The sequence below is a fragment of the Saccopteryx bilineata genome, chromosome 1 (assembly GCF_036850765.1).
Source record: "Saccopteryx bilineata isolate mSacBil1 chromosome 1, mSacBil1_pri_phased_curated, whole genome shotgun sequence".
NCBI classification, from domain to species: Eukaryota; Metazoa; Chordata; class Mammalia; order Chiroptera; family Emballonuridae; genus Saccopteryx; species Saccopteryx bilineata.
In genome coordinates this window covers 304453343-304481265 of record NC_089490.1, presented here as the reverse complement: position 1 = coordinate 304481265, position 27923 = coordinate 304453343, and the positions used below count along the sequence as shown (strand labels likewise).

The window sequence follows — 27923 nt, the reverse complement described above, 5'->3', positions numbered from 1 at the left end:
ACTTTGCTGAGAGTTTTGATCATGAATGGGTGCTGGATTTTATCAAATGCTTTTTCTGCATCTATTGAAATTATCATGTGGTTTTTCTCCTTCCTTTTTTTTATGTGATGAATCACATTGATTGATTTGTGAATATTGTACCAGCCTTGCCTCCCCAGAATAAATCCCACTTGATCATGGTGTATGATTTTTTGCATATATTGTTGGATCTGGTTTGCTAATATTTTGTTGAGGATTTTAGCTCTATATTTATCAGGGATATTGGCCTATAATTTTCTTTCTTTGTGTTGTCTTTGCCTGGTTTTGGAATCAGAATTATGCTCGCTTCATAAAAGGACTTGGAAGTCTTCCTTCCTCTTGAATTTTTTGAAATAGCTTGAGTAGGATAGGAGTTAGTTCTTCTTTGAATATTTGGTAGAATTCACTTGTGAAGCCTTCAGGCCCTGGACTTTTCTTTGTTGGGAGTTTTTTGATATCTGTTTCAATCTCATTTGGTGTAATCGGTCTGTTTAGGTTTTCTGATTCTTCCAGATTGATTTTTGGAAGATTGTATGTTTCAAGAAATTTGTCCATTTCATCTAGGTTGTCTAGCTTTTTGGCATACAGTTCTTCATAGTATTTTCTTACAATATTTTGTATTTCTGTTGTGTCAGTTGTTATTTCTCCACTCTCATTTCTAATTTTATTTATTTGAGTCCTCTCTCTCTTTTTCTTGGTGAGTTAGTTAAAGGTTCATCGATCTTGTTTACCTTTTCAAAGAACCAGCTCCTAGTTTCATTGATCCTCTGTATTGTTTCTTTAGCCTCTATGTCATTTATTTCTGCTCTGATCTTTATTATTTCCTTCCTTCTACTATAGTAAATGCACATTTATTGACATAGATGTATACATAGATGCATTCTTTAAATGATAAATCAGGTTGTTAAACAAACAGCTTGATTACATAAAAATAAGTTTGTAAAAAACACATGAAATATGTAAATATATGTTTAGATTTTAAAAATATGAAAGAATATACAAATGCTGATGGTGGAAAAATATATAAATTTTTGTTTACCTGTATTTCATACTTTTTGTGCATTGTACTGTTTTAAATATTAACAAAATAAAAACTATTTACTAATGTTAGTTAATATTTTAATAGACAGGACTTTCTTCTCAAAAATGTCAGGCACTCTTAATTCTATCCATAGATCTTGTCAGGTCACCAGAAACTGAGATATTTGGGCTACCTCCCTTTGGTCCCTCAGTGACTTTTAATACAATTCAAAGGCCCCTATATATAAAGACTCCTAGAGATATTTATTTTGCAATTTAGTGTTTGGAAAAGCTTTATTTTCCCTGTGAGTCTGGCGTGCTTTCTGTTTCTGATTATGACAATTATGTAACTGACCGAATTTCCTTGTTCATGGGCTTCCAGGAAACCCAAAGCCAACATGAGAGTCAATTATTGCAAATTTGTTTTCCCTTATGGCCTCTGTGATTTTTGTCCTTCAGGTCTTGCTCTTTGACAGGTCATGATTTCCTGCTATTCTTTTTATTTTCGTTGGTCCTGAGGGTCTCCTCTTTCTCTCTCCTTATCATCATTGTCATCATCATCATCAATCACATCATTATTTCAGTTTTCAGTTTTCACTGTCAGTAGCCTCAAATCTTTGGCAATGGTGACTGGTTTATGTAAAGAAAATCCAAACAAATAAACAATTAACATCCTTATCTTTGCTGGCACAACATCACTGTGTTGACTCAGAATGTGCTTAGTCCATTCGTGGTATTGGAGCCTCTGTGACGTCCCACCATGCTGTTGCACCACAGCAGGTGTTGCTGACACAAACATCTAGCTATGGGGCATTTCTCAGACATGATGGATCATGGTCTGTGCAGGGCAAACAAGCCATCATGGCAAGGTTAAAGCCCTTAGGGCCTGGTGTGCTGGTCATAGTTTTAGTTGGTTCTACCTCTGTAGGGGACAGGAGAGGAGAACAGAGGGGTTCACAACTAAGTGGGGGACAAGGAGGCAGAGGTGGGCTCTATTCCCCATGATGACTTTGGCAGCTGTCCCTGGGTTTGGCTGTCCTTTCCCTGGCTGGCCCTGAGCTACTGTTTCTGTGCCCAGATGAACCCTGGCTTGCCTGCCTTTCGTTTTTTCTTTTTAATTTATCAAGATTTTATTTATTGATTTTAGAGAGTGAAAGAGAGAAAGTGGGGGGAAGAACTGGAAGCATCAACTCGTAGTTGTTGCTTCTTGTACGTGCCTTAACTGAGCACGCCCAGGGTCTCGAACTGGCAATCACAGCATACCAGGTCAATATTCTCTCCACTGTACCACCATAGGTCAGGCTGGATTTCCTGCACTTTAACAGCCCTCTTTCTCCCAAATCATAAACCCCTTGGGGTGAGGGTAATGGGATTTGTTTTCTACGGAGCACTTTGGGCCCCTGGCTTCTCTCAGTAAGGAGTGTAGAGGCTGTGTTGGTTCCAGTCCCAGAAGCAGGGCTCTCCTATCAGATTGACTCAGGACTGGCACAGAGCAATACTTTGAGCAAGTTACTGAATCTTTCCGAGTCTCAGTTCTCTGTAAGGCTTTGGATATTTTTTGATGCAGTGCTAACTTCTCTTCTAAACCCACTCTTCCTCATATTGCTGTCATTCCTGGTCACAGCCCAAAATGCGATGCTCTCTGCCAAAGTGAACTCTCCCACTTTCCTGTATCGTTCTTTGATTTTTCTCCCTATTCAGCACTTAAAAATTCTATTTCCTCACAATTTTCCCTCTGCTCTTTGGAACCAAGTTCTCTGTCTTCGGCCTTGCCTAGAGCACTCCCTCTTCTCCTAAGTGTCACTGGGACCGTGCCATTGCTCAGCACGAGGCTCCCTTGTTTCCCCTGCCGTCCTCTTTGTAAAATCTGGCCAGCTCGCCGCCTTACAATCCTCCCCCCACCGTTTCCATTCATCAATACCTCTTGGGAATATAACTGCCAGGCTGGTATAACTTCGGGTGGTGAGGGAGAAGGGAAGTCTGGGAGACATGCTTTTGTGTTACGAGGTCCAGCACCCCTTCTCCATAGGGAAAGTCTCAATGCTGGAAGATTAGGTTAATTTTACTAAGAAAGATGGTAGTATCTGAAAATGCATTTTTGGTTATGGTTTTTGGAATTTGTTTATTTACAAAGGGAAATAACATATCTTTACAATGAAGAGATCTGGTGGGTTACCATCTTGCAAAGTGATGGCATTTAGACTCACTCAGAGGGGAAAACTGGACATTGCACATCTCCTGATGTGGTATAACATGAAATTCCTACTTTACCTTTATTTTTGCCAGAAATACTTTAAACATAAGCTGAACATAATTGAGCCTTTAAATCTAGATTCTAGTTTATGGGAAACATAGAAGACAAGCAAAACAAGGGAAATACAATTATAAAGAAACAGTCAGACAAATTCTGGAACATTGTGCAAGACAACTGGTTTGGTCTTTTTAAAAAGTTAATGTTGCCTGACCTGTGGTGGTGCAGTGGATAAAGCCTTGACCTGGAATGTTGAGGTCACCGGTTTGAAACCCTGGGCTTGCCTGGTTAAGGCACGTATGTGAGTTGACACTTCCTACTCTTTCCCTCCTTCTCTCTCTCTCCTCACTGAAATAAATAAAAATTTTTTTAAAAAGTTAATGTCGTTAAAAAAAAGTAGCCCTGGCCGGTTGGCTCAGCGGTAGAGCGTCGGCCTAGCGTGCGGAGGACCCAGGTTCGATTCCCGGCCAGGGCACACAGGAGAAGCGCCCATTTGCTTCTCCACCCCTCCGCCACGCTTTCCCTCTCTGTCTCTCTCTTCCCCTCCCGCAGCCAAGGCTCCATTGGAGCAAAGATGACCCGGGCGCTGGGGATGGCTCCGTGGCCTCTGCCCCAGGCGCTAGAGTGGCTCTGGTCGCAACATGGTGACGCCCAGGATGGGCAGAGCATCGCCCCCTGGTGGGCAGAGCGTAGCCCCTGGTGAGCGTGCCGGGTGGATCCCGGTGGGGCGCATGCGGGAGTCTGTCTGACTGTCTCTCCCTGTTTCCAGCTTCAGAAAAATGAAAAAAAAAAAAAAAAAAGTAAGAACATTGCCTGACCAGTGCTGGTGCAGTGGATAGATCATCAACCTAGGACACTGAGGTTCCAGGTTTGAGACCCTGAGGTTGCTTGCTTGAGTGCTGGCTCATCCAGTTTGAGCGCAGGGTCACCAGCTTGAGTGTAGTGTCGCAGGCTTGAGTGTGGGATCATAGACCTTACAGTTGATGGGCTTTGGGTAAATCCCTTCCACTGATATGCCTACGCAATCAAAGCTCTATTACAACAGGAGGGTGCATATAGCCCATACAGCAGGGTGCATCCGGAATGCCCAGCTTGGTTGACTGGGGAGGCTGAGCCAATGGACCCTACAGAACACTTACTACATTAGGCCACTCTACCAAGCATGGGAAATGTAGTAGCTCTACCTAATACATAGAAACAAACACAGGGAAGCTGCCAAAATGAGGAGACAAAGAAAGATGTCCCAAATGAAAAACCAGAACAAAACTCCAGAAAAAAACTAACCAAAATGAAGACCATCAATCTACTAGATACAGAGTTCAAAATGCTGGTTATAAGGATGTAGCGTGAATTTAGGATAAGAGTAGATGAACTTGGAGAGAACTTCAATGGCATGAAAAAGGATATGAAAATCATAAACAAGAATCAGTCAGAAATGAAGGATACATTAACTAAAATGAGTAATTTACAGCAGTGGTCTCCAACCTTTTTTGGGCCACGGACCGGTTTAATGTCAAAAAATATTTTCACGGACCGGCCTTTAGGGTGGGACGGATAAATGTATCACGTGACCTAGACAAGCGTCAAGAGTGAGTCTTAGACGGATGTAACAGAGGGAATCTGGTCATTTTATAAAAATAAAACATTGTTCAGACTTAAATATAAATAAAATGGAAATAATGTAAGTTATTTATTCTTTCTCTGCAGACCGGTACCAAATGGCCCATGGACTGGTACCAGTCTGTGGCCCAGAGGTTGAGGACCACTGATTTACAGGGAATCTACGGTAAAGGTGATGAAGCTGAGACTCAAAACAGCAATTTGGAATAGAAGGATGCAAAAATACCCCAGTTAGAACAGCAAAAAGAAAATAAGAATCCAAAAAAGAAGATAGTGTGAGGAAACTCTGGCAAACTTCAAGTGTACCAACACTCACATCTTGGAGGTGCCAGAAGGAGAAGAGAGAAAGAGCGAGAAATTGAAAATCTATTTTAAAATGTCATCAGCTAGGGAAGCATGAGTGTGTCTTGCATCTACCTATTGTATTAATCTAGGTTTGATCAGAAACACGGCAGCCTCTCTACACATTTCAAGTATAAAATATAGAGGCTTTCATGTAGAAAATGAAAGGTTTATAAAAGTGTTGGAAGGGCTGGAGCAGTGACATCTCAGCTTGTACTGGAAGGAGTGAGTCTCAAAAGCTCACCTGTAAGTGGATACAAATAAGCTCCCATAACTGTTGTAGCCATGTGACCCCAAACCTAATTGTAAAGAAGACTGTGATGAATAAGGAATCAGGCTGTGTTTAGAGCAGAGAAGGGTGAAGGCAATAGAGGGCAGTAAGGTTATGCTGGAGCTGTGCAGCAAAGCCCACTATTTGCCTCCCCATTTCCGTTCTTCTCTTCTCTTCTCCTGGAATAACGTGGCTCTTTTCAGGCTGGGAATAGACTCATTCAGTATAAAGACTACATTTTCCAGCCTCCTTTCCTGCTAAGTGCAGCCATATGACCAAAGGGATGTCAGTAAAAGTAGTAAGAAAAATTTCTGGGATGTGCCTTTAAAGCGAGTGAACCAGTGGTGGGATTAAAATAATTTAACAACCAGTTCTCTGCCCTAATGATCGTTTTAAGTATAAAAAAATAATATACCAAAAGGTAGTTTATTATTTCATGCATTTAATTCTTAAATAAGAATAAAAGAGGTATACAAAACTAGATTATAACAGTTTAAAAATATTAATAAAAAATATTAAATAATACCTGACAAAAAACAATAAAACTGTTATTTAAGATATTTCCATATTGCTTCTTGATTGATGTCCTCACTTGCAATTTTCTTCCATTTTATCTGAGCATCATCAGCTGTGTGACTTATCCTTAACCATCTTTTCACTGTAGGAGTAGGATTCCATTCCTTTAGAAGTAGGCAGGTTAGACTAATAGTCACTGTGTTTGATATATTAGAAACAGGCAACTTCTCTTCTCTGAATATAGTGTGTTCATTTTTTAAAAACCTCACCTTAGAGAGAACCCTGATTACAAGTGCCATTTTAACAACCGGTTCCCCGAACTCAACAAAAAATTAGGTATTGGTTCTGCTGAACAGGTGCGAACCAGCTGAATCCCACCACTGGAGTGAACATGCCCTTCTCCCCCCCACCCCGCTGGCTGGGAGGTAGACCTGATGGCTGGAGCCAGAACAGCTGAAATCTGGACACGAGCCTCTTGTTAAAGATGGTAGTGCAAAAAAGACAAAGGAACCCTGGTTGGCTTCTGTTTACATGAGATGTAATATTCCATTTTGTTTTGGCTATTCTTCTCCCCCAGCGCCCGCTTTTTTTTTCTTTTTTGGTCACTTGTAACTGAGCCTAATCATAACTAATACAAACTAAATCTGAAAAAGGTGAGAGATACATGGGCCTGTGATGTGACCAGTGCTGGAAATACGAAAAGGGGATTGATGCAAAATATTTACATTTAGGAGCAAAAGTCAGGAGTTCATTAAATGTGTGTTTAAGTCTATGGAGCAGAGATGTCATCAGCGAAAGGTCAGACTTTTTGTTTTTCTCTCCTCAGAGGCCCTGCAGGTGAATTTTAGCCTTTCTCCGAGAGGAGACTCCTATTCTTATCCCAATTCTTTGGGCCTGGAGACCCTGACCCAGATTCTGTCTCTCAGCATCTCATCTTCCCGCCATCTAGCTTCTTGGTGGTCCCAGGATGGTTTCAAGAAGGGGGTGTGGGAGGGTCTTTAACCCTGTAAATGCTGGCTCTCTCATGCTGCCTGAGCAGCCTGTAGTGGGGCTGTCAACAGCTGCTCAGGGTCAGGCTGGCCACACTGGCCACAGGCCCTGTCTGGTTGGGCACAGTGCCTCTGGGCAGTTGAGTAAGAGTGGGGCCTTCAAGCAGACAAATAGGCTCATAGCTGCTGGTGGGCCAGCCAGCAAATGAGTGAGTGGGATGGTTGAAGGACATGGGGTTTGGGGTGAACTGGGTGAGGAGATCAGCCCCTCTCCTTGTAAAACTTTCCAGGAATCCCTTTTCTACTGGGGCAGCTCCCTGGTATGAGGGCACTCATTAACCCTGTGGGTGCCAGCAAAAGGCAGGAGGTGAGCTCTGGGAGGCAGCTGAGGTCATCTTTCTTTGAACCTCCACGTGGTGTTTACTCAAAGCAAGTGTTGCCAGCGGCCCAGGCCCTTGGAGTATAAAGCGGAATGTCTGCTCTCTGTGCCCAGAACTGAGCAGGTGAGCCACTGGGACAAAGGAATTTTGGTCAGAGTTCTGAGGGAAGGGGTCTGCAGGGGTCGCATCAGAACACCCTCATGGAGCACGTTGGCAGGGAGTTGCTTCTTTCCTTTTGCCATACCTCAGTTTTCCCAGCCATGAAATGGGAGGCAGGAAGATAGGGGAATGAGGGAGTGAGGGCAGACGTGGCCCAGGGAGCTCTTCCACCGTCTGGGAAGGGTGGTGGTTGAGGGAACCTTTACAAAGCAGTTTGAGCTCCATACTCCGTGTTATGTGATTGAGGTGAAAAAGGAATCCCTTCCTCCCCCACTCTCTGCCCCTAGGAGGATACCCCTTTTTTTTCGCAGCCACAGTCACCGAGGTCAGCTCCCTACGCCCCAGGAAGTGTGCACTGATTTGGGCAGATTGTTTCTGGAGCAGGGTTCTCTGGGGCAAGTCCACTGTATGATGTCCTTTCCTTTGCTTCTTCACCCGAACCAGGCCTCCGTTCGCCTTACTTCTCTGAGCAGGTGATGGCAAGCATGGCTGCAGTGCTGACCTGGGCTCTGGTCCTCCTCTCAGGTGGGTCTCCAGACCTGACTTCAGTGTGGAGGTGAGGGTGGGGGCTAGACTGAGCGGCTACCCACCCTGAGGGAGAAACCCAGAGCGTAATCACCCTGTCCCTTTCCACAGTGTTTTCAACTGCCCAGGCACGGAAAGCCTTCTGGGATGACCTCAGCCAGAGCAGTAGGGACAAAGGCAGGGTGGAGCAGACCCAGCAGCAGAAGCTGGCATGGGAGCCCGCGTGAGTGGCCGGGGCAAGGGGTGCGGGAGAAGGGAGGAGACCGCTAGGTCATGGGATGATGAGCTGCCTCTGATCCCTCCATCTCCGTGGTCTGCACTGGACAGAGGGTCCAAGTGGGGCTACTTTTGCCCACTATCCTGGTCTTCCCAGCTGTTCTGTGCCCTCTGGTGGCAGCAACACCCCTCCCCCAGCTGTTGCCCCCTTGCCTACTGAGGTGTGGAATCTGGGAGCAGTGGAGAGGACCCCTACTGTGTCCCCCAGAATAAAAAGATTGTGTGAGAGTCCAGGTGCATCTATTATTCTGTGGGCGGTGTTGGTCTGGATTTGCTTGTACCAGGTTTTTGTGTAAGGGGGTGCGGTTGGTCCGAGGCTAGGCCTAGAGCCCCAGGTCTAGGACCATTGCCCTACAGCCTTGATTTCCCCAAATCAGTGAGCAATGTCTCTTGTGGCAAAGCAGACAATGGGGCTAGCAGTCTCACGGCCTGGCTGTCTGACCCCTTCCTCAGGAGCCTGAAAGACAGCCTTGAGCAAGACCTCAACAATATGGACAAATTCCTGGAAAAGCTGAGCCCTCTGAGTGGGCAGGGGAGGGAGACTTCCAGGCTCCCACCGGACCCGGAGAGCATGCGGCAGCAGCTGCAGGAAGAGCTGGAGCAGGTGAGGGCGCGCTTGGAGCCTTACATGGCAGAGGCGCACCAGCGCGTGGGCTGGACTCTGGAGGGGCTGCGGCAGCAGCTGAAGCCCTACACCACGGACCTGATGGAGCAGGTGGCCCTTCGCGTACAGGAGCTGCAGGAGCAGTTACGCGTGGTCGGAGAGGACACCAAGACCCAGCTGATCGGGGGCGTGGACGAGGCGCGGGGGCTACTGCAGGATCTGCAGGACCGCGTAGTGCACCAAACTGGCCGCGTGAAGGCATTATTCCATCCGTACGCCGAGCGTCTCGTGAGCGGCATCGGGCATCACATGCGGGAGCTTCACCGCAGCGTGGCGCCACATGCCGTCGTCAGCCCCGCGCGCCTGAGCCGCTGCGTACAGGTGCTTTCGAGCAAGCTCACGCTCAAGGCCGAGGCCCTGCACACGCGCATCCAGCAGAACTTGGACCAGCTGCGCGAAGAGCTCAGTTTCTTTGCCCAAGCCGGCGCCGACAGTGCGGAGGAAGGGGCCGTCCCGGACCCCCAGGTGCTGTCCCAGGAGGTGCGCCAGCGACTCCAGGCTTTCCGCCAGGACACCTTCCAGCAGATCGCTGCCTTCACCCGTGCCATTGATCAGGAGACCGAGGAGATCCAGCAGCAGCTGGCACCGCCCCCACCTAGCCACAGCACCTTCGCCCCAGAGTTCTTTCAAGGGGACAGCGGTAAGGCCCGCAGCAAGCTGCAGGCCCGTCTGGATGACTTGTGGGAAGACATAAACTACAGCCTTCGTGACCATGATCTCGGCCATCTAGGAAAGCCCTGAGGGTCTATTTGCCCAGGCCCATTTCCCAGATCCTTCTTTGCGGAGCCCAGGACCTGAGACCCAAACGTGGTTCAGTGCTTGACTATGGCCTATTGGGCAGAGGGTGGAGGGCTCTGCATAGGATAGGTGAGGCCATAGAAGGGGCTGTTGGCCCCTGCGATTCCCCAATCCGGATGCATTACACTCACCAGGATTTGCAAACCTGGCTTTCCGTGCTCTTTTGGGAATCCTCATGAGTTGCTCCATTCAGTGATGGCGGGAGTGGGAAGGGAGAAAGCACTCTGAGTGGGCAATTATGTGCAAGCCTGTTGCCATGGTGCTGGAAGCCTGCCGCTCTTCAGGCGGTGGGGTTTGACTGTGATCACTTCTGGCCCCCTGGTGGCCACTACTACAGCTGGTTTTCAGAGAGGAGCTTTTTCCCCCAGGGCTGCCATGACAGCTTCTGTTGGGGAAGAGAAGGGAGAAAGGAGAAAAATATGAGTGAGTGTGTGTGTGTGTGTGTGTGTGTGTGTGTGTGTATCCCTGTTGGTTCTGATGCTGGTGGGTACAAATGGTGTGGGAGTTGTAATGGGAGGGAGCCTGTACTGTATTTTCTAACGTAGCTCTACATCTAAACAACCGACCGAGCCCTCCAAATTGTGGGGGCTTTTTAAACACTCTGGGGAGTATACTATGTGTCCTCCTATCTCTAGTCCCTCCCTCTTGACTCTCAGGCTAAAGTCTAGACTTCTGATTCAAATGAAATAGATACTTGTGTGGAAGCATATTTGCTTGGTGTGACTCTCATTTGGATAATGTCTGAAAGCAGTGCCTTCACCACTATCCCCAAATCATGCCCATTAGCCACTCCAGTCTCTCGCGGTACCTTCTCATTGTCTCCCTCCCAGTCCAAGTCTGTCAGAGGGGTATAGCTCTGGCTGTGTTCTGCTCTAGATGAGAGCCATATGCTTGCCTGTGGGTGGGTATGGGTTAGAGACCCTTCCTCTGCGTCTGCATGGTTCATGGGTTTGCTCACCGCAGGATGGTGTGCATGAAGTACAGGTTCCTGAGGTGGCCTTTACCCTTTGTTCTTGCTGTTCCAGATTTTGAATGGCCCCCTTTTATAACATTGACCCTGTTCTTAGTACCCCCAAAGTTTTCTTAGTGAGCGAGACAGAGACAGAGCGAGGGACAGATAGGGACAAACAGACAGAAAGGGAGAGAGATGAGAAGCATCAATTCCTTATTGTGGCACCTTAGTAGTTCATTGGCTGCTTTCTCATATGTGCCTTGACTGAGGGTCTCCAGCTGAGCCAGTGACCCCTTGCTCAAGCCAGCAACCTTGGACTTCCAGCCAGTGGCCTTTGGGCTCAAGCCAGCGACCATGGAGTCAATGTCTACGATCACACGATCAACCCAGAGACCCTGCATTCAACCTGATGAGCCCGCACTCAAGCTGGCAACCTTGAGGTTTCGAACCTGGGTCCTCTGCATCCCAGGCTGATGCTCTATCCACTGCGCCACTGCCTGGTCAGGCAGGACCCCCAAATTCTTAAACCCCCAAGTCGCCACATACAGATTCACTTGGGGGCAATAAAGTTCCTCACTGAACTCTGAAATTGGGGGTGAGTGATGTGAGGTGGGAGTGGGAAGAGTAAGTGCACCCTTGCCAGCACCTTGCGAATGTCTTGTCCAGCACCCTTTCCTCCCAACTCAGGCCACCATGAAGTGTTTTCAGCACCTCCATGCTCACTCTTAACACAGGTCCCACATGAACCTGGCTTCCTCATGCCCACAGGCTGATGTCTATCCTGACACCCTAGATTTAGCAACAGAATTGGGAAAGGGTACTGAGGGAGAAGAGATGCTGGAAAGGAAAGCTTGTGCCCCCCCCCCCCCCCACACACACACCACCACTCCGAAAAGGTGTTTTTATTGTTAGGAGAATGAGAAGGGTGGGTCAGCTGGGGTTAGATGTGTTGGGGATTCAGCGGTGGAAGTCAAACTGCAGGTGGTGTACTTGAGGCTATAATTTGGGCAGGTGTTTATGAGGCTAGAAATAGAGAGTGAGAAAGACATAAAGGGAGAGTGATTGAGTGAGTGACCGAGGAATTAGAGCCGAAGCAGCATCTGGTCCAACAGTAGATCTAAGGAAGCCCAGGTGAGAGCGCACCTCCTCAGGGACACTGATGGACAAGCCAGACTTCTTGCTCTTAAGCCTCTTGTAGTCAGACTTATGGCCAATAGTTAGTTAGAACCCTGTGCTTTGGAGCTATTGCGAAGGAACAAAGTACTGCCCCAGTCTGGGAGGACTTCCTGGGGGAAGAGACGCCTGAATTGAGGTGGAGGCAAAGCCTGAATCCGACCATGGAAATTTGGCTCATACAATCCGGGCAACAGGAAAACCTTATACGTACTGTTCTTTAAGCCGCTAGACTTTGCGGCCTCTTTAAAAAAGGGCGGGGCGGCAGCAGGCGGAAGTGCCTGAGGAAGGGGTGGGGCCACAGTAGGAGAGGAAGCCGGAAGTCACGGGCTGAACTACGCATGGTGGTTATGTCGGCTAGCGGGGCTGTGGAACCGGGGCCCCCGGGGGTTGCTGCCGCCCCCTCACCCGCGCCGGCCCCAGCTCCGGTTCCAGGACGCTTGTTCCGGCCGATCAGCGCTGAGGACGAAGAGCAGCAGCCCACCGAGATCGAGTCGCTATGCATGAACTGTTACCGCAACGTGAGGCGGGGCGGGGTGCGGCGGGCAGCGACCCTCTAAGTGGGCCTGGTTGGGGATCGGAGTTGAAGGACCCCTGGGCGGGGGTCATTGGACGAGGAAGCGGGGTTTCATGGGTTCTTAAACTTTGATTTCTGCTTCCCCAGGGTGTGACGCGCCTCTTGCTCACCAAGATCCCCTTCTTCAGAGAAGTCATCGTCAGTTCCTTCTCCTGCGAGCACTGTGGCTGGAACAACACGGAGATCCAGTCGGCAGGCAGGATCCAGGACCAGGGAGTGTGCTACACCTTGACTGTCAGAGCCCCGGAGGTGAGAGGAGCTCACGGCGCGCACCTTACTGCCCTAGAGAAGGGCTGGGGACCTGAGCCCGAGCTCTGGTCCAGGCGGTTGGACTTGAGATAAAGTCCTCATTTGATTTCCCCTTTATAAAATGGTGGCGTTTTTGTCGGCTGCCGAGGTGGGACTGTGAAAGTGCTTTGTAAATTTTGTGAGAGGGTATCCAACGAGCAGTAGTTGGTGGGAAGAGTCCTCTCACCATTGGGCAGCTTGGCTCAAACCACATAAACTATTCTGCACGGGTGGAACCCCCTAAGAGAACAGGGGAAGAAACAGCTGGGCTGGGGTCTGATGGAGGGGACAGGCTGGTATTTCTTGATGGGAAGTGGTACTGTTAGCCTCTCTGGACAGCGTATTTTTCTTTCTGCCCAGGATATGAACAGAGAAGTCGTGAAGACTGACTCTGCCACCACAAGGATCCCGGAGTTAGATTTTGAAATTCCTGCCTTCAGTCAGAAGGGAGGTACGTTTAAGATCAGGGTATTTTGGCTGTTCAGGCCTAGCTGGAATCTTACTTTCTTGTGAAACTCTTGGGGCCAGTGTCTAGTGGCTGTGTGTGGGTTTGGCCATGGAATTATTGTGATCTTCATTGGTTTAACCTAAGCAGAAAACTTAGATAAAACAGCTGGAGGTAGTGGATAGTGTGAATAAGATTGTGGTGTGCTTATTTATGGAGTTTGATCATTGCTGTTATTAGAGCTGAATGGAACCTTGTTTCAGCCTCATTTTACAGATGAATTCAAGGCCTAGAGAGTTGAAGTGAATTGCCCAGGGTCATACAGGCACTTGATTGAAGAGCCAAGACTTAACCTGTCTTTTGTTCTCGTTCACCAGCTCTGACCACTGTTGAAGGATTGATCAGCCGTGCTATCTCTGGCCTGGAGCAGGATCAGCCCACACGAAGGGTGAGCTATGATTTCTGATTGCTGCAGCTCAGGGAGTAATTACTTATATGCGTCTGAATAGACTGTTTAGCTTTCCATGTAACTGAACTGTCCCTTACTGGATGTTGGAGGACTTTTAGGGGAAGCGTATGATGATGCTTTAGCTTCTAGGACGTTACATACAGAGCACTCACTGACTTTGCCACTTCCTTTTTTCTACTGTATGTTCAGGCCTCATCTCCAACAGACAGTGTAACATTACCTCTGAAGATCCTTTCCTAATCCCCTTGGGTTTATCTATGCCTTCTGAGTATTTCATTATCTATTACATTTATTATGACAGAAGTAATATAATTAATTGCATAGTCATCTGTCTTCCTAATTGGCCAGGGAGCCCTGTGAAGGGACCCATATTTAACCTGGCATGAGTGCCTGGGCTAAATGGTTGATTGAGAAAATGAGCTTCACCCATTAACTTCAAACTGTATGCTACATCTTATTGTGAGGTCTGAGTCTCTCTGCTCCTACTCATGCTAAGGTGATGATTTCCTAATGTAAGTGACTCAGGCATGATAGGGAGTGGGGGCATAAGGTCAGTCACCAGGCCTGATGCTTTTACTCTCTGTTCATGTCAGGCAAATGAAGAAGCCATAGCTGAAAGAATCGATGAGTTCATTGTCAAACTGAAAGAGTTAAAGCGCATGGCCTCTCCTTTCACTCTGGTGAGTATTGAGGGAGTCTAGTTGCCCTAGACTTAGGGAAGGAGAAACCATTAAGACTAGGATTATTCTGCTGTGGTGCCTGACTGGTCTCATGGTAGGTGGAGGATTGTACATGATTTGTAAGTACTCTTTACCCATCTGTTTTAGATCATTGATGATCCCTCAGGGAACAGCTTTGTTGAAAACCCACACGCTCCCCGGAAAGATGATGCCCTGGTGGTCACGCATTATAACCGGACTCTACAGCAGGAGGAGATGCTGGGGCTCCAGGTCAGTGGGCTGAAGAAGCCAGGAGAGGAGGAAGTAGAAACTTCTTTTGCTGCTGCTGCCCTATGTACTCTATATTAGCATATTCGTCATGCTCATGTCAACGACTTAGGATAAACCTGACAGCAAAGGATGGCAGTGGCTGTGATGTTATCTTAAGGTCTGTTCTTCCCTTGATTGGGGCTTTGCTTTCTAGCTTCTCTGTTAAACTCATGAGCTGGCAGCTGACAAAAGCAAGCCACAGTATTTTCCCTCACTCCTGGGCAGGGTGTTGGGAGGCTGAGATATATGTTGCCAACATATGATTTGTATCTCTGCTCCTTTATTTAGGCAGAGGCGCCAGAAGAGAAGCCGGAAGAGGAAGATCTCAGAAATGAAGTGAGTCACATTGGGTACTGTGGAGGAAGGAGCAGAGATTTGTGGCCTAGACAGCACTGTGGCACAGGTGCTATTCATTGGCTCTCTTCCTCGCCACCAACACAGGCGACCACAGCATGCCAAGTGAATGTCTTTTGCCTGACAGAGCTCACCTGCCTGGTAGGGCTCACCCCTGCAACCCCTTTGTTGTGTTCTAGGTGCTACAGTTTAACACGAACTGCCCAGAATGCAATGCTCCGGCTCAGACCAACATGAAGCTAGTTCGTATCTTTTGTTAGGCTCTTGGCTACACCTCATCTGACTCGGGCATGCAGGTTATCTTTAGGCTGGAGAGTTCTTCATGGAAATATGTGCTTTATTGAGTGATAAGAGGATGTTGCCTTTGATGAGACTGCACCTTGGCTTTTGGGTTTACAGAGAGAATTGGGCTGTTGTCTCTGGGGTGTGGGGTGTGGCCTGAGCCATGCTTGTCAACATTTGTGAACAGGGATCACTGTGGGGTTGTGACCTTGCCCTCTTCTGGAGGACTAAGTTAGGCTGCTGCTTGTGATCTATTTCCTGTAATCCTGGGACCAGCAATTGTGTTTGGGGTTTAGATTTGTACTTCCCAAAGGGTGGTCTTGCTTTTGTGGAAGCAGATTCCCTTAGCTCCATCTTTCAGAAATCCCCCACTTTAAGGAGGTTATCATCATGGCTACCAACTGTGAGTACTGCGGCCACCGGACCAATGAGGTTAGTGGGCTTCCTTGTTTGGGAAGACTAGCTTGAGGGTGACCTCCGTCTGAATCTGCTTTGGGATGAGGGCTGGATCTTTCTTTTTGGCTTAGTGTAGGGTGAGGAGTCATTGTAGGAACTGGGAATTGGCTTAGAGAAGCAAAGTTAAAAATATAACTCAAAGACATTTTAAAGTTTGGTTTTAAGGCACAAAGAGACCCACTTTTTACCTACCCCTCAGAAGGTTGGAAGTGTGGGAGGCAAGTTTTGATTCAATAATATTTTTTAGGTCCATCAAAATAGAATGGGTATACCTGACTGGTGGTAGCACAGTGGATAGGGTGTCAACCTGGGACGCTGAGGTCCCAGGTTTGAAACTCCGAGGTCACTGCCTTGAGCCCAAAGGTTGCTGGCTTGAGCAAGGGGTCACTGGCCCAGCTGGAGCTTCCTGGTCAAGGCACATATGAGAAGGCAATCAATGAACAACTAACTAAAGTGCTGTAACTATGAGTTGATGCTTCTCATCTTCTTTCCTGTCAATCTCTCACTTTAAAAAAAAAAAGAATGGGTTGCCTTGGAGGACTGTAAATTTCCCCTTTTCTGAGTGTATTCAAGCAAAAGCTATTAAATTCTTAAACAAGAATATTATAAAGGGGATCCACATGTTGGTTGTAGTTGAAAGTCTCTTTCAATCCCAATAATCATTTTTTTAAAAGGTTAATTAGCCTGATCTGTGGTGGCACAGAGGATAAAGTATTGACCTCGAGTGCTGAGGTTGCTGGTTCAAAACCCTGGGCTTGCCTGGTCAAGGCACATACAGGAAGCAACTGCTACAAGTTCATGCTTCCTGCCCCCCCCCCTTCTCTCTCCCTCTCTCAAAATCAGTAAAATCTAAAAAAGACAAAAGGTAAATTTGGAGTTTCTTGGCAGATTGGGCTAAGTTTTGCCAGGCTTCCAGTGCCGGGCACTTTGCTCCTGGACAGCTCTTGGTGTTTTAGGTTTGGGTGACTGCTGCTACTATTGACTAGAAGGCTCTGTGCTTGGTAGCCATGAGTGGGCCTGATTGGAGGTCCAGGCCTACCCTCAGGTCTGCTGGGCACTAGGGGAGGATTGAGGTTGTCTCTGCTGCTCATGGTGGCTACTGTTGTCTGTAGGTGAAGTCTGGAGGAGCAGTAGAGCCCTTGGGCACCAGGATCAGTCTCCATATCACAGATCCCTCAGATATGACCAGAGACCTGCTCAAGGTAACAGCTTGCTTGGGAAGGTGACTGTCATCCTCACATGACTTGCCTCTATGGGAAATTGTCTTTAAATTATGTACTGGGACTGTGTGGTATCTCCTTTATTTCCGTGGGTTTGAGGACCCCAGAGCAGAGTTAGTTAATCCATGGTAGGAAGTGCAGATTCTGAAGGCGACCCATAAGCTCTTTATGACATGGCAGCTTTTTCCTGCACTGTCTGTATGGGCTCTTGTCTCTGGCCTCCGATGACAGGGTACCTGATAGCTTGGAGCCACGACTCAGTGTCCCTTTATTAGTTTGGTTCCGTTCCTGTGGTTCACATGGATAGGTGTGAATGTAGCTTTAACTGGAAGGTCAGAAAACTGAGATAGTTGACTTTGTCCCCAAACTGTCACTGGTGGTATTCATTTGGTGGGAGGACTCTGATTGGCTTTCTCTAGCAGCTCCTGATATAAAGCCTAAGTTGACCTCTCATCTCACAGTCTGAGACGTGTAGTGTGGAAATCCCAGAACTGGAATTTGAACTGGGAATGGCTGTCCTCGGGGGCAAGTTCACAACACTGGAGGGGCTGCTGAAAGACATCCGAGAGCTGGTGAGTGTCATGCACTGTTGCTTCAGCAGTGCAGCTGTGGGGAGGGGTTAGACAGCCTCACCTGTTCTAGATTTTGGAGCTGATAATGGAGTTTCTTTGACTTAAAAGACTTAAATATTATTTTGGATTGTGAAGATAAGTTTATAGGAAATTCTGAGTAGAAATTCCCCAGTGTCAGCTGAGACAATGTAGAGATTCTGTGGTTTTCATTTTCATTGTACAATGAGGGATGAGTGTCTTTTCAGCACTGAAAACTCCCCAGCATACATACATATGTGCTCACTTAGCTCCTATGTATATATGTGTATGTATATCCCTGATGCATCATTTCACATAATTCTTTTTTGTTAAGCATTTTTTCTTTGTAAACTATACTTGGCATTTCTTCTTCAAATTAGATCTAGAGTTCCTATTGTAAGAACACTTCTATTGTTTCACATTACCAGCTGTTGTGTTGGCAGATTAATCTGTGTACTCTCAGGAGTGGCTGCCTAGGTCACAGGTGGGTGGGGTAAATGAAGATGAGCTTCTCTGACTAGACCAACCGCAGGAATTCAGCCAGAAGTTGGCTTAACTTCCACCCTTGCCAGGTTTATGGTCAAACCTATCAAACATGGAGCCAGTATACTAGCAGTTTGGATGACATTGATTGCAGGTGATCAAGAACCCTTTCACACTGGGTGACAGTTCCAGTCCTGGGCAGATGGACAAACTGCAGGAGTTTAGCCAGAAGTTGGACCAGGTGAGAGGAATCTGGCTAGCCAGTACTTGAATGGTCCTGGGGGTTTTAGTGAACAAGAGGCTACATACGCTTTCTTGCCACCTTTTAAACACTTAACCGACACATCGGGGATTCTCATGGTTTCCAATGTCCCACATCATCATCTTGGTTTCCTCCCTCACATTGTTGGAGCATCTTCTCCAGCTTTCTGAGAAAGTGCATGGGGAGTAAATTTCTGGGACCTTACCATGTCTCAGAGTTTCTTTATTCTATCCTCAGGCTAGGAATAGAATTTTATGATGGACATTTTTCATCAGAATTTCAAAGACATTGCAATAATGTCTTCCACATTCCAGTTTGGTTATTGAGAAAGAAGTCTTGAGCCATTTTGATACCTGACTTTTTTATAAGTGAGAGGAGGGGAGACAGACAGACACCCTCATGTGCCCTGACTGGGATTTACCTGGCAACCCAGTCTGGGGCTGATGCTTGGACAAACTGAGCTATCCTCAGTGCCCAGGAACAATGCTTGAACCACTGGCTATGGGAGGGGGAAAGAGAGAGAAGGGGGAGAGGGAGGAAAAGAGAAGCAGAAGGTTGCTTCTCTTGTGTGCCCTGACTGGAGATTGCGATGCTCTATCCACTGAGCCAACTGGCCAAGGCTGATTCCTGACCTTTTGTATGTGACTTATTCTGGTGATGTTTCTTTGTCCCTTGTGATGTGAAATTTCAGGATGTGCTTTGGTGTGGGGTCAGTTTTGAACCACTGTGCTAAGTAAGCACTTGGTGGGTCCTTTGAATCTGGAAACTCACATGGCTCAGGTGTAGGAAGCTTTTTAAAATGATTCTGTTGAGAATTGCTTCCTTTCTGTTCTCTTTCTGAAACCTCTGTGTTTTGAAATATTAGACTGGCTTTCTGCTCTTGTGTGACTTACTTATCTTTTGTCCAGTTTTCAGTTTCTTGTGTTTGCTCTACTCTAGGTGATTACCTCAACTTTATTTTCCAGCCCTTCAACTGAGGTTTTCATTTCCACTAACATTTTTATTTGCCAAGACCTTTTTTTTTTAATACTCTCCCTCTACCTCTCTTAAAAAATAGCATCCTGTTGTTAGAAGGATGTCATACATTTTTTTCTTGAGGATACTAATATTGGGGTCTTTTCAGCACTTCTTTTTATCTTGAATTGTTTCCATTTCCTCTAAGTTGTTCTTTGTTTATTCCAAGTAATTTTCTGTCTTTCAGTGTTAGGGACTTTGTTTAGATGTCTGGTAATCCTTGTCTGTTTAAAAGTAGAAGACTAGCTTGACCTGGTGGTGGCACAGTGGATAGAGCATTGACCTGGGACACTGAGGACCCAGGGTCAAAACCCCAACGTCCCTGGCTTAAGCAAGGGGTCACTGACTCAGCCGGAGCACTCCGGTCAAGGCACATATGAGAAGGCAATCAATAAAGCACTAAAATGCCACAACAACGAATTGATGCTTCTCATCTCTTTCTCTGTCTGTCTGCCCTCCCCCCCAAAATAAATAAATAAAAGTAGAAGACTAAAAACCCTGAGTAGGGGTGAGTCTTGTCATTGAGCTCATTGTAGGAGGATTTAGCTGGCCATCTTGTTGAAGTAGCCCCAATGCCAGGGTCGTTAGGCCTTTCTTCTTAGGCTGGTCAGTGGGCATTCCATTCCCTGGCCCGAGTTGGGAGGCCCAGCTGGTGGTGTCAGAGCTGAATGTGGGAAGGGGGCTGGCGTGTGTATATGTCTGTTTCTAATAAGGTTACATTCATTTAACTCCAGTCTTAATCCTTTCTCCTTTATCCTTAACTGGTCCCAGCCCATAGTGTATTGTGGTAACTTCATGGACAACTTCAGTCTTCTGCTAGGATAGAGGAGTGGGAGATGAAATTGGGGGTGTAAAGTTGTTTCTTAAATAATTTCAAACACTTCTTATTTTAGACCTTCTCTACTTTACTTCTAGAGGTACCTCACTTCACCAGTTCATGAAACTTGGGTATACCACAGTGTAAATGGGCTTGACTCTCATCTGGCAGGTAAAGCTTCTCTCTACTGTATAAAATTTACATACTATATTCTCTCTCCTTTAGATCATCGAGGGTAAAATGAAAGCTCACTTTATTATGGATGATCCAGCAGGAAACAGCTACTTGCAGGTACAGCAGACCTTCCCGGATATTTCATGAGGATAGATTTTCTGACCTTTTTTGAATATGTATCATTTCTCCAGAAACTTAACACTTAGTTCTAAATGAACTGCTCTTTATTGGGGAGCCTCTTAGCAGAAGTGAGAACATAAGGGAGAAAGAGGGGACGATTGGAGGATTATAAGAGTGTGTAAGAGGGGAAAAGGATACTCCTAGGGTCCTTCTTCCTATAGCCAAGTGCTTGTCCCCAGCTGTAAGTCTAGCAATGGATTTTTCATTCTGTAAATCTGATTGTGGTGTGAGGAGAAATGGGGACTTGTCCAAAAGCCAAGATAGGAAAACTGAAAGGTTTTAAGTTTACTTGGGAGATATTCTGGTGATTGGTAATAATATTAACATTTATTGAGCAGTTATGGGTCAGGCAAAACTGTTCTAAGTTCTTTCCATGACTCAGACCACTGCCATACTCTTCATAAAAAGGTCCACATAGAAAGTGTTTTAGGTGGACTGTTCCCTAATTCAGTCTGGGGCTGGTTGGTCTTGGGCCCAGCCCATCTGGGCTCTGTTGCTTTCACTAGTTGAGTCATGGGGCATTGGTGGTGCTTAGAGAGTAAAAAACTCACTGAGTTCTTGAGAAAATGGAAGTTGGAAGCTTCCTGGGGCAGCGAGGATAGTAGGATGGAACAGGCACTGATTATCTGTACTTGTCCTTGCAGAATGTGTATGCACCTGAAGATGATCCCGAGATGAAGGTGGAACGTTATAAACGCACATTTGACCAAAATGAGGAGCTAGGGCTCAATGACATGAGGACGGAGGGCTTTGAGACAGGCCTGGCCCCACAGCGGTAGCAGTAGATGGTTTCCTGGCCAACCTCCTACACTGCTCAGACCGCAGGGTTATTTATTACTGTTGGGGAAGGCTGGGAGTGTCCTCCCCCCCAGGCCTCGCCCATGTTCGGAGGGCATCTGGCCTGAATCAGAGATCTTGGCACACTTTTTAAACAGTTTGTGATGCAAATACAAACCATTTGGGCTATTTGACCTTATTTTGGAGGTTGAGTCAGCTTGGGAAGAGACCCGGAAGTGAACCAATGAGGAATATCACTTTTTTCCAACAAATCTTTATCCTCCGTCCACGCTATGCCCTCTGCTCCTGAGTTGGAACTCTGAACTTGAGGAAGATGGAAGACAGCCTCAGGTGGAGTTTAGGTGTTGGTTTTGGGTATATAAAATACTGACTTTCAACACGGAGGGAGTCAGTCCAGCACAGGTGAAGAAGTTCTCATTAAAGTGATGGCTTCCAAACAGCACCAGCCTTTGAATTCACTGTCCTTGTTTGATATGCTAATTCAGCCTTCTGAAGAAAATTCTCCATTGTGGCCCCTGTAATTTGGAGATGGGAGCTGGTGTTTCATTCAGTCCTCACAGATGTTTGAGTGCTTACTCTGTGTTAGGAACATGACTGAACAGTGAACAAACAGAGCCCTGCTTTCATGAAGCTTAACGTCTAGTGGGGAAAATTGACGGGGTGGGATTGGTAATCAGCCAGTAATTAAAGCAGTGTGTCAAGTGGAGAGTAGTGTTACTTAGGGATGTAAAAGCAGGGAAGGGGTATAGATAGTGCCAGGGAAGGTGGAGGCGGGTGCTTCAGATAGAGGGCTCCGGGAAAGTTTTTATTTTCATTATTTTTTTAAGTGAGAGGAGGGGAGATAGACTCCTGCATGCACCCTGACTGGGATCTACCCGGCAACCCCTATCTTAGGCTGATGCTTGAATCAACCAAGCTATTTTTAGTGTCTGAGGCTGGCACTGGGACCAACCAAGCTAGCTAGTCCTCAGCATCTGGAGCTGATGCTTGAACCAGTTGAGCCACTGGCTGCAGGAGGGGAAGAGAGAAGGGAGGGGGGGGAAGAGAAGCAGGTGGTTGCTTCTAATGTGCCCTGACTGGGGATCAAACCCGTGACATGTACACTGGGCTGACACTATCCACTGAGCTAACTGGCCAGGGCCAGAGAAAATCTTAAAAAGAGGGTCATAATTGGAAATCCCCAGCTAGTGCTCTTTGCACTACAATAACCATGATGACTCCTGCAGTGTTGGCTGCAGGGTATTTGTTGCAATGAAGACCTGTTGATTTAGATACTATAGCCAACATTAGTGTATTATGCTGCAAACTGAAGAATTGTCTAGAGATGACCTAGTAATCACACATCTACTCTAACTGCTCTTTTAAATTAGTCTCAAAAGTCACAAGTGGGATTTTCCTCATGGAAAAAGTCCTCATTTTCTATTTTATTTCTGGCTCATTTGACAGTGGACCATTTCTTTTCTCAACCCTTCTCTTGGCTCTTGTGATAACTCCACCTGTGCTTGTCCTTTATTTTGAACATTCTGTATGTGCAATCTGCATCATTCCTCTTTTTCTTTCTTTTTAGAGAGCGAGATACACACAGGAAGGGAGAGGGATGAGAAACATCAACTCTTAGTTGTGACACCTTAGCTGTTCATTGATTGCTTTCTCATATGTGCCTTGATCAGGGGGCTCCAGCTGAGCCAGTGACCGTGGGGTCATGTCTGATCCTGTGCTCAAGCCGGTGACCTTGGGGCTTCAAACCTGGGTCCTCAGCATCCCAAGCTGATGCTCTATCGATTGCGCCATTGCATAGTCAGGCCTCCTCCCTCTTAAGTCTTGTATTTGTTTCCAGAGATTTTGGTTTTAGACATATGTCTATATTGAATTATTTGGCATCTTACTACTTTCATGTGGGATTAACTCCTACACCTGTATCTCTAATTTCTGTGAGGGCAAGAATAAGGTGTTAATTATTAAGAATTTGAAGACTAACCTGACCTTTGGTGGCACAGTGGATAAAGTGTCGACCTGGAATGCTGAGGTTGCTGTTTCAAAACCCTGGGCTTGCTTAGTCAAGGCACATATGGGAGTTTATACTTCTTGCTTCTTCCCCCTTTCTCTCCTAAAATGAATAATAAAAAAAATTTGGACACTAAAGTTTGCAATGACTCACAAACTATATATAAAGGTATAACACTTTGAACAGACAGCTAAGCAAGTGCCTTTCCCTAATAGATTGCTCATAGTTGTATTTCCGACTGACTTGGGGATGAGTTTACCAGACCTGTGGGGTGGTTGTGCTTGGAACATGGGCCCCGATGTCAGGTTTGTTTCCTATTGTGAAGGGAAAAAAAAAAAAGGCACTTCACAGTTTGTAACAGTCTTGTGAGTCGGGTGAGGTGATTTCCAGATTCCACCCAGTTATTGGGAAATGACCTGAATTTCTGAACTCGCAAAGACTGGTTGAGGAGGTGGCGCTAGACTACGATACCCCAACTACAGTACTTTCTGCTTGAACAGGGCCAGTGCCTCGCAGCCTTCAGTATTCAACTCCAATTTCACTTCCTGCAGCTGGATGGGGCTGTGTGCTGGCATCTATCAGTGTCCTACTCCACAGCCTCCAGCTATGGCATATAGTTAATAAGACCTGTTACATGATCCTGGACTGAGCCTTGTTAAGGTACTGGAGGTAGAGTGGAGGTAACAGGAATGGGAAGAGTCTTGCTCTAAGGGGTCAGGAACCTATGGCTTGCAAGCCAGATGTGGCTCTTTTGATGGCTGCATCTGGCTCACAGACAAATCTTTAATTAAAAAGAATAACATTAAAAATATAAAACATTCTCATGTATTACAATCCTTTCATTTCCTACTGCTCATTCATGTTCATGGTTTTGGGTGGCTGGAGCCAATCACAGCTGTACTCTGGGACAACACCAAATTTTTATTGGATAATGTGTAATGTACACGGGTCGTGAGGTCAGGAAGTAAACTTCCCTCCTAGTAATCAAGTAGCTAGCTAATTGCAGAAACCCTTTTGATGAAGAAGATGGCTAAAAAAAAAAAAGTATATTTTTCAGCAGGAATGGGACAGGGGAATTCACCTTTGTGGAGAAAATAGGTTCTGCAGTATGTCTAATATGCAATGATAAAATTGCATCAATGAAACGGTCAAATATAAAGCGGCACACGACACACGCCATACTACATTTGCATTGAAATATCCAGCAGGGGACAGCAGGAAGAGAGCATGTCAAGAGCTTCTGTGCAGAGTGCAAGCTAGTCAGCAGCAACTGTGTTTGGACCCAGCAAGGTGACTGGAATTCGGCTAGCTTTGCTGCTGCTTTAGCAATTGTGAGAAACAGAAAGCCATTCACAGATGGGCAGTATGCCAAAACATTCATGCTTGATGTTGCCAATGAACTTTTTGACGACTTTTCGGATAAAGACAAGATAATCAAACGAATAAAAGACATGTTTCTGTAGGCAAGAACTTGTCACAATCGTACCATCATGATGGCAAATCAAATTGAGGCAACACAAGTGAAGGACATAAATGCAGCACCATTCTTTTCTCTCGCTTTGGATGAGTCAACAGACATAAGCCATTTATCCCAGTTCAGAATGATTGCAAGGTATGCTGTCGGTGACACACTACGTGAGGAAAGTCTTGCTGTTTTGCCTATGAAAGAGACAACAAGAGGGGAGGATTTATTTAAGTCTTTCATTGAGTTTGCTAAAGAAAAAAATCTACCAATGGTTAAACTTATTTCGGTGTGTACTGATGGTGCTCCGTGCATGGTGGGGAAAAACAGAGGATTCGTAGCGCTTCTTCGTGAACATGAAAAGAGACCCATCTTAAGCTTTCACTGCATTCTACATCAGTAGGCGCTTTGTGCTCAGATGTGTGGCGAGCAACTTGGAGAGGTGATGTCGCTGGTCATTCAGGTGGTCAACTTTTTTGTTGCCCGAGCTTTAAATGATCGCCAGTTTAAAACACTGCTGGATGAAGTTGGGAGTGATTATCCTGGTCTGCTTCTGCGCAGCAATGTGCTGGTTGTCAAGAGGGAAGGTGCTCAGCCGTTTCGCGGCTTGTCAGTGAAATCCGGACTTTTCTTGAAATGAAAAACGTTAGCTAACACAGTGGCTACTGAAGTTCTACTATCTCGTGGACATGACTGAACATCTGAAGCAGCTCAATGTGAAAATGCAAGGCATTGGAAATACAGTCTTATCCCTTCAACAAGCAGTGTTTGCATTTGAAAACAAGCTGGAACTCTTCATTGCTGACATTGAAACAGGTCGTTAACTACACTTTGAAAAACTGGGAGAGTTTAAAGATGCATGTACAGCAAGTAACCCTGCTCAACATCTTGATCTCCAGCAGCTAGCGGGCTTCACATCTAATTTGCAGTCATTCAAAGCATGCTTTGGAGAATTTCGTGAGTGCATTCGTCTTTTTAAGTTCATCACCCATCCACACCAGTGTGCAGTGGACAGCGCTGACCTGTTACATCCCTGGTGTTTCCGTCAGAGATTTTGAGCAACAAGTTCTGACCTGAACAGGCCTCAGACATGTGGGTGAATAAGTTCAAGTCACTGAATGAAGATTTGGAAAGACTTGCACGACAGCAAGCAGAGTTGGCAAGCAAACACAAGTGGGGAGAAATGAAAAAACTTCAACCTGAGGACCAGCTGATTGTCAAAACTTGGAACACGCTTCCCGTCACATACCACACACTGCAGCGTGTGAGTATTGCTGTACTGACAATGTTTGGCTCTACATATGCATGTGCGCAGTCTTACATCTAAAGAACGTTAAGAGCCTGACCTGTGGTGGCGCAGTGGATAAAGCCTCGACCTGGAAATGCTGAGGTCGCCGGTTCAAAACCCTGGGCTTGCCTGGTCAAGGCACATATGGGAGTTGATGCTTCCTGCTCCTCCCCCTTCTCTCTCTCTGTCTCTCTCTTCTCTCCCTCTCTCTCTCCTTTCTAAAATGAATAAATAAATAAAATAAATAAATAAAGAACGTTAAGACCAACCTACGATCACGTTTAACGGATGGAAGTCTCAACGCTTGCATGAAGCTTAACCTCACCACATATCAACCAGACTACAAAACCATCAGCAAAACCATGCAGCACCAGAAGTCGCATTAATGGGAAGAAGTACTTTATTCATCAACGTTTAGCAACAGCATAACAACGTTATTAAAAAGAATTCTTATTGTACTTTAAAAGTGTTGGTCTTACATAAAATGCACACATTTACTTGTATTTAGTGTTAAACATATTGTATGGCTCTCACAGAGTTACATTTTAAAATATGTGATGTTCATGGCTCTCAGCCAAAAAGGTTCCCGACCCCTGCTCTAAGGCCAGGGGAGGTAAAACAGTCAAAGCTCCAGCCCAAGAACATGTAGATTATTTAATAACCATGAAAATAAAATTTAAGTTTTTGATTTTATTAAAAGGGCAAACAGTTCATTTGTGAACTACATCATGTCAAGCATACTCAATATGCCATATTTAGCCATGAGAGCTATGGACACAGGTCTTGAGTACATCTGTGTTGTAAGAGGTGAACACTGGGTGTAAGTGTGAAGGGCAGTTGACTGCTATCTGGAAGTGTTAGTGGAGGATTCAGTAAGACTTGTTCTAATGCTGTCAGGATGTTCCTTTGTTACACCTGCAGCATGTCAGCTGCCTGTAGCACATTGCAGGGAACGGTTCCTCTCTGAATTCAGGGCAGTAGTGCCTGATCAGGCAGTGGCGCAGTGGATACAGCATCAGACTGGGAGGCAGAGGACCCAGGTTAGAAACTCTATGTTACAAATGAGCTGCACTTGAGCTGGGCTCATCTGGCTTGAGTGTGGGGTCACTGGCTTGAGTGCAGGCTCACTGCCTTGAGTGCAGGGTCACTGGCTTGAGTGTGGGATCATAGACATGACCCCATGGTTGCTAGGTTGAATGCAAAGGTCGCTGGCTTGAGCCCAAAGTCACTGGCTTGAGCAACGGGTCACTTGCTCTGCTGTAGCCCCCTGGTCAAGGCACATATGAGGAAGCAATCAATGAACAACCAAGGTGCCGCAATGAAGAACGGATGCTTCTCATCTTTCTCCCTTCCTATCTGTCCCTTTCTCTCTGTCTCTGTCACCAAAAACAAAAACAAAACAAATTCAGGGCAGTGGTGTTTAACACACTTGGCTTTCTCCATATTTTAAAAATTATTGCACCCTTCTCTTTACAGGAAAATGTGAAAAGAGCCAGTGCTGGTTCTGCATATTCACAGTAATTAGGAAACCCTTTAGTGCTTTGCCCTTTAAAGCTTGTATCCTGGTCTGTAAAATGGGGATAATAAAAGCATATACTTTGCAGGGTCTTTGTGAGGATTAGTGAGTTAGTAATGGTGAAGTGCTTTTGGATGTATTTCCTCTCATATCTCATAAACTTTGAAGCATCTGTTTCCGCTTTAAACCCTTTCTGGGAAAAAAGTGGCTCTAAATAAAATTATCCCCATTTTACAGGTGAAGAAACAGCCTCAGAGAGGTTAGGTAACTTGTAGAAAGCAGTAAAGCTTTTAAGATGGA

The 27923-nt window shown here is 46.0% G+C and overlaps 2 protein-coding genes across 2 annotated transcripts; both read left to right on the top strand.

Annotated features, from left to right (window-relative positions):
* The first annotated feature begins 8010 nt into the window (after positions 1 to 8010).
* APOA5 (apolipoprotein A5) lies at positions 8011 to 10538 on the top strand. The gene is made up of 3 exons (XM_066245314.1): positions 8011 to 8091; positions 8203 to 8314; positions 8821 to 10538. Exons 1-3 carry the CDS (start codon positions 8043 to 8045, stop codon positions 9770 to 9772), a joined length of 1113 nt encoding a protein of 370 aa, XP_066101411.1. The 5' UTR covers positions 8011 to 8042; the 3' UTR covers positions 9773 to 10538.
* Positions 10539 to 12238: 1700 nt separating this feature from the next.
* On the top strand, positions 12239 to 21806 carry ZPR1 (ZPR1 zinc finger). Its single transcript, XM_066245300.1, has 14 exons — positions 12239 to 12475; positions 12619 to 12780; positions 13180 to 13270; positions 13642 to 13712; positions 14327 to 14413; positions 14561 to 14683; positions 15011 to 15058; positions 15256 to 15322; positions 15720 to 15790; positions 16927 to 17016; positions 17496 to 17606; positions 18262 to 18348; positions 20426 to 20491; positions 21199 to 21806. Exons 1-14 carry the CDS (start codon positions 12296 to 12298, stop codon positions 21331 to 21333), a joined length of 1389 nt encoding a protein of 462 aa, XP_066101397.1. The 5' UTR covers positions 12239 to 12295; the 3' UTR covers positions 21334 to 21806.
* Positions 21807 to 27923: the final 6117 nt, after the last annotated feature.

What these genes read in the sequence shown, in the direction of transcription:
- ZPR1 (XM_066245300.1), top strand. Translation starts at nt 12,296, where the DNA reads ATGGTGGTTATGTCGGCTAGCGGGGCTGTGGAACCGGGGCCCCCGGGG. An exon ending in AGGAAGATCTCAGAAATGAA is followed by an intron (nt 15,059 to 15,255) that starts GTGAGTCACATT and finishes GTTGTGTTCTAG; the next exon opens with GTGCTACAGTTTAACACGAA. An exon ending in TGAAAGACATCCGAGAGCTG is followed by an intron (nt 17,607 to 18,261) that starts GTGAGTGTCATG and finishes CATTGATTGCAG; the next exon opens with GTGATCAAGAACCCTTTCAC.
- APOA5 (XM_066245314.1), top strand. Translation starts at nt 8,043, where the DNA reads ATGGCAAGCATGGCTGCAGTGCTGACCTGGGCTCTGGTCCTCCTCTCA. An exon ending in GGCTCTGGTCCTCCTCTCAG is followed by an intron (nt 8,092 to 8,202) that starts GTGGGTCTCCAG and finishes CCCTTTCCACAG; the next exon opens with TGTTTTCAACTGCCCAGGCA. An exon ending in AAGCTGGCATGGGAGCCCGC is followed by an intron (nt 8,315 to 8,820) that starts GTGAGTGGCCGG and finishes CCCCTTCCTCAG; the next exon opens with GAGCCTGAAAGACAGCCTTG.